General features: G+C 35.2%; 1 protein-coding gene across 4 annotated transcripts; it reads left to right on the forward strand.

Annotated features, from left to right (window-relative positions):
* Positions 1-592: 592 nt before the first annotated feature.
* LOC135720968 (uncharacterized) lies at positions 593-9818 on the forward strand. 4 transcript variants are annotated; one of them, XM_065243080.2, is made up of 10 exons: positions 593-676; positions 1196-1267; positions 1412-1500; positions 5016-5118; positions 5508-5613; positions 5699-5748; positions 5810-5888; positions 8447-8896; positions 8999-9192; positions 9536-9818. In XM_065243080.2, the coding sequence occupies exons 1-8, from the start codon at positions 623-625 to the stop codon at positions 8557-8559; spliced, it is 666 nt and encodes a 221-aa protein (XP_065099152.1). In that variant the 5' UTR covers positions 593-622; the 3' UTR covers positions 8560-8896; positions 8999-9192; positions 9536-9818. The 4 variants fall into 4 exon arrangements, with proteins under 4 accessions (XP_065099152.1, XP_065099154.1, XP_065099155.1 ...); XM_065243082.2 differs by lacking the exon at positions 8447-8896; XM_065243083.2 differs by lacking the exon at positions 5810-5888 and having other exon boundaries at positions 8467-8896.
* The last annotated feature ends 3869 nt before the right edge of the window (positions 9819-13687 follow it).

Here is a 13687-nt window from a genome sequence, read left to right on the forward strand (position 1 = left end):
CTGAATTACAAGACAGTGATGATATCTAACAGGTTTCTTATCAAACACTTTTATAGCACGTTTATATAAACTATGTAAAGGTCTAAGAGTAGATTTTCCTGCTTGTGACCATGAGGTAATGCATTGGGTTAGAGAACTTGTTATACTTGTTGGAATTATATTTGTTAACAGTTTTTTTTCTCTTTCGTTGTTTACAGTGATACTTTACAGTCGCATCACATATGATTTATTATGACTGGTAAGGGTGCAATTAGAATTTTCATATTATAAATAATTATAATAATTTTTCCAGTAATTTCTTTCTTTACACAGATCGCACTTTAGAGTCCTTAGTGGGCTGTATTGGGCCTTACAGTCTTTCAGCTGGCCATTTAAAAGCACTGTATGAGCCAGGTTACATTCCAGATGTGGTGAGTTAATACCGCATTCTAAATGACAGATGGCTTTTTTAACGGTTTCTAACTACAGCTATTATCAATAGGTAATAGATGCCCTCATGTTTATCATCTGCAAGGTATGTTATTTGAAATTAACCATTTAAGTACAATTATATTTTGGTACTAAAAATAGACCTTTTCTCATTAAGAAATACCAGGATGTGTAGAGTATTTGCACCCAGTCAATGACGAAGATTCTGTCCGGATCACAGAGGGTCAAAAGTCACTACTTTTGCAAGGTGCATTAAATATTTTACATACTTGATAATTTATTATTTAATATAAGTAAGACATTTGCCTTTCTAAATAATAAAGCTATGACACTAGTCTCACCAAGTGGAATTACAGAAATGTGCATTGTTTTCATTGGGTTAAGTACTTTCAATGGTTGAGCCAGTGTAACCAAGGCAGAAGTTGTAAAGACTAATAGTCCAACTGCAGGAAGGTTTGCCAAGAAATTTCATGCTCCCTTGTAAAAAAATTTTTTTTGTATTTTCAAAATACCTTTTAAAAATGTCATAATATGTTTCATTTTGGTACAGACATTTGGTACATTTGAGTAACCAGTATGCACCTTTTAGGTATAAAAGTGTACCGCCCCAGTGACAGCTTTTGTACCTTCTTGTACCCTTTTCTCTGAGAATGTAGCACACAAGTAGTACATATTTGCATCATCTTTCACACGAACACAAATTTACCTAAAGTAAGAGAATGTTTTAACTTTGAAAAATTGATAACTAATCATTCTGTCTTTCTAGAAAAACATACTTAAAAGCTATGAGAGAGTCATTGGTGCTGTGCTGGAAAATAAAAATCACTGGACACTTTTTGTAAGTACACCAAATCATACCGTACCATTTTTTTAAGCTAATGCTTAGAAATGACCATTTGTGTTTTTCATCCTGCAACAACAACAAAAATTGACATTTGAGGATTATTATGAGATGACTGTATCTTCTGTACTTATTCTGTAGTTCTGTGACCTAACTAAACAAGAGGTCACATACTTGGATTCATTTGGTGAGACAAATGAAAAGAAAGAGAAGATTCTTAAGAACTGGAGGTAATACATTTACATTAACATTGAACGATGTTTTGGCCTGTACAAAGTTTCTACCTGTCTTATTTAGTTGATCCTAGTATGTTACCTAAAAAAATGTAAATTCTGTTGTCATTTGTTCACTCTCAAACTGCTCCAAACCATATGTTTTTTTTATTCTGTTGAAAACAAAAATATTTTGAATAACATTGGTAACAAAACAACATACTACTTGAACAACTTCTTCCGCATTCTTTTCAGTCTGGCTATCCATTTTGGTAACAGCTTTCAGTGTATGTAAATGCAGAAATCATGGTACATTGAGCCATATCATACACCCAGCACAATGCAATGGAAGGTGCTATGCAAGTGTCTCTTAGCTAGTTTCAGCCTGACACGGTTATCATTTTACAGTTAGTAATATGCACAACCCCCGCACATTCATAAAGATAAAGATAAAAATACCTTTATTTCATAATGGATACTCATTGCATGTATCAGAATTACATATTTGCAGGAATGACAAATGCAGATCTGGTTTCCTCTCTGGAGAAGCGTTCAATCGTTGCTCTTGCAAATTTCACAAGAATAACTTCTTCAGTGTTCACTGGTTGGTGAGCTTGGTTTAAGCGAAGCTCTGTCTGTGAAACCAGTCCATAGTTCTTGCACTGTCAGAAAAAAAACCGTAGAAAACTGTACCTTTTTTGTCGATCCCAATGTACCGTTTTGTACCTTTACAGGTATATAAACATAATACAATGTTGTACATTTTACTGTTCCTTAAGGATCGATTGTGTACCTTTAAAGGTACAGTTAACTGTTTTGTACCCCTAAAATTGAACTGGTACAAAATTGTCCCTTAAGGTACACAATTGGTCCTTATGGTATAATATTGTACGCCATAAGGTACAACATTTTAATTTGTTGTATACCCATAAAGGTATAAAAAGGTACACCTTTGTACCTTTTTTTCTGACAGTGTAGGTTTTTGAGTTATCTGCGTTCTCAAATATGTAAGTGCAAATATGCAAGTTTGTACAAGTGGTTCCTTGAAGTATTCCTCATCGTGCAAGTTTTATACAACCATGTCAGTGTGACATTGTTTTTATATTATATTTATACTTGTTAACACACATTGACAAACTTTATTGTACAAACCTACGTGTCTATATGTTTTTTAACTTGTTTTTCACACTTTAATGATACATTCTCAGTAGTAGTTATCAGTAGGGTACATGACAAGTTTTCGTAATAAAACATTTCTTGCTAAAAATGTATCAATCAGTACTTTTTAACTTGAGCAAACTATTTGAAATTGTATGTACTTAAAGGAACAGTTTGTAGGATTGTGGCCAAAACTGGTACTGCAATCACAAAACTTGTGTCTAAAACTGGTACTGCAATCACACAACTGGGGCCTGTTCTTTGTACGTCGCTAACTGGATTTGATTGTTGACGATTTGGCATTATCTTGGATCGTTTGGTTCTTCGAAGCTCATCCTAGAGTTGCTGTCATAGCAACAGGTCCGTAAGCTCAAACCTGCTCGGGAGCAGGCTTATTTCATGTAAACAAGATTAGTTTGTACCTTTTTAAGCGGATGTGATACGGAAAATCTGACGCAGTCGCGTATTCTCCATTATACGAGCGCAATCTGCGTAAGATGCATGATTAATATAAAGAGCTTTTCAAATTCAACACGTTATAAAAAAGGATAGATTTATTAAATCTTTTAGCGATGTTATTTTAAAAATATATAATATAACAAATATTCTTTTTCTGTACTTGTGCAAGTTGTTTTTGTGTAACAGGTGTTTTGATTAGTATTCTTAAACGAATGAGAAGACAAACATGCTGATCACATTCATTTTAAATTTGTTTGAATTTTCCTTAATAAAAACAGCAATCAATCATACACAGCACTAATAGATGTTATGTACAATAAAGACTCTTACTCAGTGTGAAATAATTTTCATTTGAATAAACTAATCTCCTATTTTAGTTTTGTCTTTAGATTGTCAAGTAGCTTACAATGTCATGGATGAAAGGGTTTTCGTTTAGTATCTGTTTTATCTTTAAAACGTTGTCTACAAATATGTTACCCTGTCCCTTTCCTGTGACAAAAATGACCAAAATAACCAAATAAGTTTTTTGCACATATTTTCAGATATATCTTTATCTTCTTTACTACACTTTTCTGTGCAGACTCAGCAGATGCAGGACTTTCAGTTAACGTGGAATACTGCTAATATAGTCAGAAATCCGTTAAGAATAATGCAATTGAAGTAAACTTATTTAACCACTTGCATATAGTTTCTCTAAAGGACTACCATCTGAGAGGATTTCTTTACTGTCATCTGCATTGCTATCAGAAACGGTTGCATTTTATAATCTTTTGATGTAGAATAACATTTACATTCCCTTACTGCACATCATGCTTTATTTACCACATTCTTGGAAACTGCTAAAAGTGTTGGTGTATTATCTACAACTGCACAAAAGAGAGGACAACACAATCTTATAATAAACTACAATTAAAATTGTATTTATCAGCAATGAAATTGTTGCATTGGCTGTAGGTTTAAGAGAACAGCTGCCTCCAGAGATGATCTGTACAATCAATCAGTTTAGAGACATCACTCCTGCCAGCACATCACATGAAGATGCAGGACCACCACCTGTGTTTTTTTATTCTGCTTTTTATGTTGCTGTTTCAAACAGATAAAACAGGATTTTAACTGTTTTTAAAATAGATTTAAAGTACTTTAGGAGCATCAAATTTTAATTACAATCAGTAATTTAAATCTATGACAAGCATAATAAAGATATCAAGATTATATTTTTACAGAAAATTTTACATTATTTATGGTGATTTATGTACAAAAGTAGCTTTAACTGGGTTTTTAAATTCAGTGTCATAAAAAGTTCACAACCTTTCATCAATAGCTCTCAGACTGTAGGGGTTAAAAAATGGGTGCGTTCTTGGCCATTGTAACAACTGGCCAATCACAGCGTGGCTGATCAGTGTTTCTACTATCGTGTGTATTGACTTTTCTTGCAGTGCACGAACGCGCAGTGATCTCAGATAATTCAATCCTGCCATACTAATCATCAACAGCAGTGGTGTTCAAAGAACCAAATAAGCGAGATCATAATTAGCCAGATCTAAACATATGGGATGTCTCATTTGATCTCAGATGTATTAAGCGACGTACGAAGAACGGGCCCCAGGTGGCCAATACACAAAATGACAACATAAACATCAGTTGAGGGCTGCAACTCCACTTTTTAAATGACAATATCATGGCCGGACCACTGTTGGCAGTGATACAAGTATTTGAAATGAAAATGATTTCTTAATGTCTAGTGACATATCAGGGCCATTTTATGATTCATTGATATAAATTTCTTACATACTGTTCCTTTAAATACAAGTAATAATACTTTTTGTGGGGAAATATTTAATTAGGTTATCTGTACTTTAACTCAAGTACTTGGTTTGTCCATCACTGATTATTTGACCTAATAACTTTATTTTCAGTTCTTTTGCCAAGGCAAAGGGATGTATCCTGGAGTGGAAATGGAATGATGTGCCCCATCCACGGCAGGACGACGGACATTCTTGTGGAATCCATGTGCTAATGGTAGATATGTAAAATGTTAATGTTGTTTGTGTGTGTGTGTTCACTCTACAAAATGCTGGGTTGTTCTTAACCCAGGGCTGGGTAACTATTGGACAGAACACATTGCTGGGTAAAATGACCCAAATAATGGGTTGTTTTAATCCAACTGCTGAGTTATTGTTAATCAGCCAGCAGTTGGGTTAAAACAACCCATTATTTGGGTCATTTTAACCCAGCAATGTGTTCTGTCCAATAGTTACCCAGCATTGTTTAGAGTGTATGTGCATTTATGTGTATATATACGGTGGTGGCCAAAGAATATTGACCTTTGATTAGAGTGAACGTAATTTTACTTATACATTGTATAAATATTGACAAAAGGCCTGTTAATTTATTCATTTATATTTTAGTTTGCTCAGGCCCTGCTTGATGGAAAAGGATTTGTGGATGGATATTCTTCTACTGATATTCCTCAGCTGAGGGCACAGCTCTGCTACACTCTATTTTCCTCCTTGGGTACTCACTGTTAAAAAATGTAAGACATACAAACTTAAACAATTGTATAAGAAATGATGACTAATATCATGTTTTTCCCTTGCAGATAGAAGTATGAAGTGCACAGTGTGCTGGGGTGTCCTAATGAAAGACAAGGTAATTAGAAGGATTGATGTTGTAATAAGTGGCATAATACCAAGCATTGCTTTATTTTTAGGTGTGCTGTCAGAAATGTGGTGCACACAGGCATTCGAGATGTCAGCAAATACTCTGTGGCATATGTCTAATCTGCAATGGTGAGTAATTTTAATTACAAGAACAAGCAGCTACAGTATTCCACTTACATAAACAAATGACTTTTGTTGCCCAAACATAACTTCCGATAGATTTCCGCATATATTCAATAATAGAAGAGTCCCTCTAGAGTAAATAATTTTTAATAACAAGCAAAATAAATAACCAGTAAATTACCTTAGTTCAAATCATAGCTAAAGTGAATAGATATAGAGACAGAGTGGAGCGCGTCATAACCTGAAAACCACACCCACCGGGGGGGAAACAATCCAACCGTCTCCATTGACTTTGTATTGCTAGAGGCCGCCTACTTGTCATTTCTGGCTTAAAACAGAATAATGCCTAAAAGCTGCTGTGTGACAATATGTACAGCTAACAAGCCAAAGAACCCAGAAATAACTTTTTTTATAAGCTATCGACCTCAAAAAACAAGCGTTTAAAGACACAAAAGTGGAAAACAGGCAACTTTTCATAGTACTCCTATTAGTAAAACTGCGTCCACTAGGGGGAAATGTAGTCGGCGATCCACTTTATTCTCCTTAAAGACTGGGTTTTACTGCTTGACAGCTTATAAAAACGTATTTCTGGGTTCTTTGGCTTGTTAGCTGTACATATTGTCACACAGCAGCTTTTAGGCATTATTCTGTTTTTGTTATAAGCCAGAAATGACAAGGAGGCGTCCTCTCGCTAACAAAGTCAAAGGAGACGGTTGGATTGCCCCCCCCCCCCCCCGGTGGGCGTGCTTTTCAAATTTGCATAACTGCGCTGTGTCTCTATACACTAAGCTAATGTTACTGTGTAAAATGAATGTATACAACGTAAATATAGATCCTTAAATTCTTGCCTGACTGCCAAATCTGCACAGGTGATCCATCACTCTTAGAACGGATGTGTTAAAATAACACATTAGTTTTGATTCTGGGACAACACATTTAGTCCACTCATCTCTGTGTTATTATTAAAACAACACATTTTGTGTTACTTTTAACACAACTTGTTATATTTTAAAACAAAATCAACACAATGACACATAATTTGTTAAAATGAATGCACAAAGATGTGTAAAAAATTAACACATCACTTCTAACAGTGATGCTCACTGTCTCCCCTTGTCTTTTGGAAACAGAAATGTTTTTATTTTCCAAAAGGGTATTTGTTCCGTTCCAGAGGTCAGTATAGTTACCAGCCACTTCCGTCCAGGCGCGTAACCACAATGCACATGCGTCCGATGAAACGGTCTATACCAGCATTGTCAAACTCAGCTCCTGGAGGGCCAGAGTGTGTTTCAAACCTGCTCTACATACCTGTAGTATTCAAATAAGCCTAAAGGACTAGATTTGCTTGATCAGGTTCATTTAAATTCTCTGCTGAGCTCTAGGGGAGTTTACAACAACATCAATTGCAACTTACAACAAGCACGGTTCTGTACCGCTTATACAAGTGTGAGTGTAAACAAGGATGATCTGTATGATAAGGAACTCTCATACGACACAAACATTTAGTTATAAAACAGGCAGTTCTGGTTCTTCATTCATAAAATATACCCCACGGTTCAGACCGCATTACATAAGTACCACTGCGCCACTGTTGCTGCGTACTGATTTATGAAAATAAACACCACAGTCTTTAATCATATTTTTTATTTGTCTACAATTGCACAATTAATGGCGATATCCAGATAAATGTCAATAAATATTGTTGAGTCATCTCGACGATAAAGATAAAAAGTTTATAACTCAAGTTCATACGTCCGCTATTATCCACTGGGTGGCGATCTTACCCAATTTAAACACTGACGCATATTCACTCAACACTGAAAACAGCATGTTTTTATCAGGCTCTGAATCTGATCTCTTACAAAAGTTCTTCACAAAAATGAAATTATTTCCGCTTTTAGCAAAAAAAATTGAGAGATGATAAGAGAACAAATGAAGGTAGGATAAAACGTTTTTTTGTTTGTTTGTTTTTGTTTGAAAGTGGATGGTCTAATCTTTGATTTGATATTTCATGTTTATTTAAAGAAGATAATTTTTCTGTAAGGCATTAAACTAAAACTGGGTGACAACTTAAAAAAAAAACGCCGACAGGGAAAGAGTTAAGCATGCTTCCAAGAATATTTGATCATCACTTCAACAGCTGCACAATATAAATGTTAATGTATAAATTAGATGAATGTTGATTTATAAAATAAACACCACAGTCTTAAATTATATTTTCATCGTGTCTTTGCTGCGTCTGTGTTGGTTGGGAACTGCGCTCTGTTTCAGTCACACTTGATTCTGAGGAACTACTTTGTTTGATGGAAGAGTAATATTTGTACTAATATAATTACTTATTTGTGTTTTATTTTATAAAATCCCGCTAACGTTATGCATATGAAATAATGTTTTATAAACGCAATAAACCCCTCGAAGTGTTGGGTTACTAGTGCATTTTATAACAGCTAAGGGGGTTTTAGGCACTGGTAACCCACTGCTTCTTGGGGTTTATTGCTTTATTGTACACCAAATGTAACTAATTTTCTCATGAAATGTATTGATTCTATTGCTTTATATGGTAGGTGGCAATTTTATGTTGCAGCCTCTACAAAGTCAAGAAAGTAAGCAGACAGAGGGAAGCACAAGAGTAACCCCAGATGATCAGGATCAACAGGGAGGAGAAAAAAAAAACTAACAAAACAGCCAAAGTGAAGGGGAAAAAAGGCCAATCAAAGGGTAAAAAACGCAAGGCAGGGGAATCTTTGAAGAGGGAAAAAGAGCAAGACATCAAGGGAGACAGCGAGCCACAAACTTTTGACAAGGGAAGTGATGCAGCTTGTGAAAGCGAGGAAGTAGAGGCAATTGACAGTGGAGTTTGTTCTCTGAATAACCACAGAGAGGGCATTAAAGTTTTTGGACGCTTAGCCCTCACTGGCCAGAGAAAGGCCCAATATGTTGTTACAAATGAAGAAATTCAGCGCAGAATAGAAGGGGAGAACATGTCCTCTAATGTATTCAGAGATCTGCTAGGAGTAAGTTTATAATTACAGTACACTGATAAAATTAATATATTATTATGGTAGTTATGTTTGTTTCACTATTTGTTTCTCTTGTTCTAATAATTTATTCTAAAGGGACGCAAGAAAAATTTACCTGAAATAGTCCTCACTCTTCCCAAGAAAGTGAAAACTAAGACCAGCATTTTTAGTGCACTAACAGAGGGGGAGGCTACAGACCTAGCCACTGGGCTAACCAAAAGCCTTTGTCAAAATGTTAGTCCACAGTTGGTACGCAAGGACATAAGTTACCAGGATGCAGAAATAACAAGGTAAAGTGCCATTGCTTAATGCAAAGTTATGTTTGTTGTTAGTATATGAAGAGTTTCTTTGCAAAACGAGATAAATCCATTTTTTAACATTTTTGTCAAAACATGTTTATTATTATATTATCATGTTATTATTTTGTTTTATGGTGCTACATAGCTGTATTCTTTAAGTTATGAAGATTTAAATCAAAACAAACCAACTGCAGTTGAATTGAAATTAATTGGAATGCACAACCAAAAAACGAGATTTCTGAACAATTAAAAAAACGGTGGTTATCTCGTTTTGCAACGAAACTCTTCATATGTTGGCTGTTTAATTTTTACAGTTTTGTCTTTTTCATTAAAGGACAGCTCTTGCTGCTGTACGTGCTAACTTGCAATCAAGCCTGAACAATACTTCACCCTTCAGTTTGTTAACCCACACATTTGGTCCACAAGCAGTTGATGGTGTCTTGGGTTTCATTATAGAGAGTTTAAAATGAAATGTAGTAAGAGAAAAGTTTTACTAGCAGCAGCTTTCAGCCTTTTGTGAATGTTCATGTTTTGTTAAATCAGTCAGTAGACTACTGTTTTAAGTTTTACCTCTACTGAGTATTTCTACTTTTCTATAGTTAATCTCTCTCTCTCTCTCTCTCGTTAATTTTACAAAACCAGCCCAGTGTTAAGCTAAATTTTACACCTATGTAGTGTAAAGAAGTAAATAAACATGTTTTATTGGAAAATTTTCTTTAAACAGAATCACTCAAGACCACCATAAATAATTAGAAATTATTGTGATATTTAATTGTAATTGTAATACTCTACAATAAAAAATATAAAATTGAAATCGACTTTTTTTTATTGACAATTAATCTTGTAGTTTAAGTATTTAACATTTACTTACCATTCAGTTCATTCATAGAGATTTAACAATACTAAAATCACTCTTAATTTGATCCCAAATGTTCAAACAAGCTAATCTGCATCAAGTCTTGTATTTGTTTGCTTTGATTGTCTTGCTTTTTTAAATTTTGTTCTTCTCTTGAAGCCTTCTGTATTTGAGGCAGAAATACAGATTTTCTTTGAAGCTGCTAGTGTTTTTTTCTTCTTTTGATGTTTTGTTTTGCATGGGAAGAGTGGCCGTATCTTCCTTGAAAGGTCCTTGGTACAATGCCTTTTTGACAAAAGACTTCTGTCTTCTTGTTGCACGTTAACATAAAGATCATTTATTTGCTTCTTAATGTTCTCTGGAACCGTCTGCCACATTTTGACTATTTCAAGAATGTCTTCTAGTTTCTGGAAGTCAGAACTTCTGTCTTGTTGCTCAAAATCTAAATCAGAATCAACATTTTGATTAACAGAACAGCACCTTTTTTCATTATCAGTCATTCCAAACAGCTGTTGTGCTAAAATAAGACAGGGACATATACCATGATAGGAGAAGGTGCAACACGTACAAGAATAGGTTTTCAAAGATGCATGGTATGTTCCTCTTCCACAGAGACTTTCCACACTGATTTCCATCTTTATGTCGCAATGGACATTGAAGTGAGCTTTTTCTTGTAAAGCTTTCACATGAGCTTCCAGCTGAAGAGCAAGTTTAGGGAATGCCGCATCATCCTTTTCGTTAAGTACATCTAGCAAAACCAAATGTTTGCATTTTTGACCTCTCAAACCAACAGGGCAACTGCAGAAGCACTCCGCGGGGCAGGTCCTATAGAAAAGTGAGGGGTCTTGTTCAGATGGCACATTATACATGTATATTTCTGAAGATTGTCTTGTTATGTTGTCAGACCAGCCTTTTTCCAGCATTCCTGTTGCCTTATTAAATGTTTCCTCTGACTTCATGGCAACAGAGTTTGGCATTCTTCCAGCTGACTGCAGGTGTTTTATCACCTGAAAGTAAGTCTCCGTCTTGCGAAGGAGGACATCAAGCAAGTCATCTAAACGTCGATTTCTTATCCCGGATAAGAACTGGTATTTCAGTCGATGAAAAAACCTAAATAAAAGAAAAAATTTAAGAACAAATGTATAATTACAGTGGCATGCAAAAGTTTGGGCACCTCTGGAAAATTCTGTTAATGTGAACAGTTAAGTGAGTGGAAGATGAAATGATCTCCAAAAGGCATGAAGTTAAACATTAAACACTCAATATTAGTCAATATAGTATAACGGTGTTCTTCAACCCTGGTCCTGGAGGACCCCCTTCCAGAATGTTTAAGATCTCTCCTTAATCAACACACCTGTTTTAACTTACCAGCTTGTTAGGGAGACATTCTGGAAGGAGGCTGATGAGTTGGTTCAGGTGTTTTAAGTAAGACTACATCTAAAACTTTCTGGAAGGGGGTCCTCCAGGACCAGGGTTGAAGAACACTGTAGTATAATATTAGCAATATTAGTCTATTCTTGTAGTTTTCTGGGATTTTAGGGTGAAAAAGTAAAACAGCACCCTGCAAAAGAATGGGAACCCCATGAGATTTGAGCTCTCAAAAAACTTTGACCAAGGTATCAGACCTTATTTGGCCCAAAAGGGTCATGGCTTGATCACAGTCATTATTAGGAAAGGCCAGGCAATGCAAATTTTAAATTTATTAATAGACAGGCTTCTCTAATCCAGTCCCAAGAATCAGTTCCTCTAAGCAGTTGCCTGGCACTCTGTATATGAAAATGATTGACGCCAACAAAGAAAAGGAAGTCTGTAAGAAGATTGCAAAGCTTTTCAGGTACCAAATTCCTCAGTTTGGATTGTAATTAAGAAATAGCAGTTAACAGAAATAGTGTGGTTAAGATAAGGTCTGGAAGCCTGAGAAAAATATTAGAAGGAACTGCTTTGATTGCTAGAAAAGCAAGTCAGAACCTTGTTTAGACTGCAAAAGACCTACAAAACATTGGTCAGACTCCGGAGTTGTGGTGCACTGTTAAACTGTGCAGCGACACCTGCGCAAAAATGGCCTTCATGGAAGGGTCATCAGAAAAAAATGTCTTCTGCGCCCTCACATCAAAAATCAGCGTCCAAATGCATGATGCATTTTTGATAAAGGTCCTGTGGAACGATAAGGTGAAAATAGCACTTTTTTGCCACGAGTAAAGGTATGTTTGGAAAACTAATGGCACAGACTTTACTGAAAAGAACACCTGTCCAACTGTAAAGCATGGGGGTATTTCTCATGCTTTTGGGTTTTATTGCAAGCCAATGGCACAGGGAACATTTCACGTGTTGAGAGAAGAATGGATTCAATTAAATTCTAACAAATTCTTGAAGCAAACATAACATCATCTTTAAAAAAGCGGAAGTTAAAAAAAGGAGAGCTTCTAGAAATGGATAATGATCCTAAACACAACTCAAAATCCATGATGGACTACCTCAAGAGGCACAAGCTGAAGGTTTTGTCATGTCCCTCACAGTCTTCTGACCTATACATCATAAAAAATCTGTGAATAGACCTCAAATGAACAATGAGTGCAAGATGGCGCAGGAATCTTACAGAACTGGAAGACTTTAGTAAGAAAGAATAGACAAAAATCCCTTAAACAGGAAGGTAAGATACTTTTAACAGATGTGAAAACAACCACAAGATTACATGGGTCACTAATAGCTGAATAAAAGTAAACTATATATTTCCTATTAAAGGTGCAGTGTGTAAATTATTGCGCTATCTAGTGGTGCGTTTGCGAATTGCAACCAATGGCTCCACTCACTGCTCACCCCTCGCTTTTGAAACGCATAGAGATGCTATGGTAGCAACCACTGTACAAACATGTCATCTTCGGAGACAACTTGGTAAAAAAGTTTGTCCATTAAGGGCTTCTGTAGAAACATGGTGGCACAAAATGGCGACTTCCATGTTAAGGGGACCCTCGGTATGTAGATAAAAATGTCTCATTCTGTGGTAATAAAAACATAACGGTTCATTATGAAAGGTCTTTATGCACCCCTGATAATATAGTTTTGGATATTATTTTTCATTTCTGTCAAGAGATCCTTCTAAAAATTACACACTGCACCTTTAATTATATTCAATGTTATTTATTTTATTATGCAGCTTCCTATAGGGTACCAACTGAATACAATTTTATTTTGTTGTCTGCAGAATTGTAAAAAAATATTGGTAACACTTTACAATAAGGTTGTATGTGTTAATTAATGCATTAGCTAACATGAACTATCAATAAACAATACTTCTACAGCATTTAATAATCTTCGTTCATTTTAATATTAGCATTTACTAATATACGTGTATTATTAAAAATTAAACATTAGTTAATGGATTATGAACTACCGGTAATATGAATATCTTTATTGACATTAACTAACATTAATAAATTAATACATGCCTAAAAACTTTATTGTTCATTGTTTGTTCATGTTAGTTGTTGCATTTACTAATGTTTACTAATACAACCTTATTGTAAAGTGTTACTCAAATATTTTAACTTAAGCATTTGCTGATCAAAATTACCTTTCTATTAAATTGTTGGTCTCTGAATTCCCATGGTTATAACAACGACCAAAATCAGC

Source organism: Paramisgurnus dabryanus, chromosome 13 (assembly GCF_030506205.2).
Source record: "Paramisgurnus dabryanus chromosome 13, PD_genome_1.1, whole genome shotgun sequence".
Classification (NCBI taxonomy): domain Eukaryota; kingdom Metazoa; phylum Chordata; class Actinopteri; order Cypriniformes; family Cobitidae; genus Paramisgurnus; species Paramisgurnus dabryanus.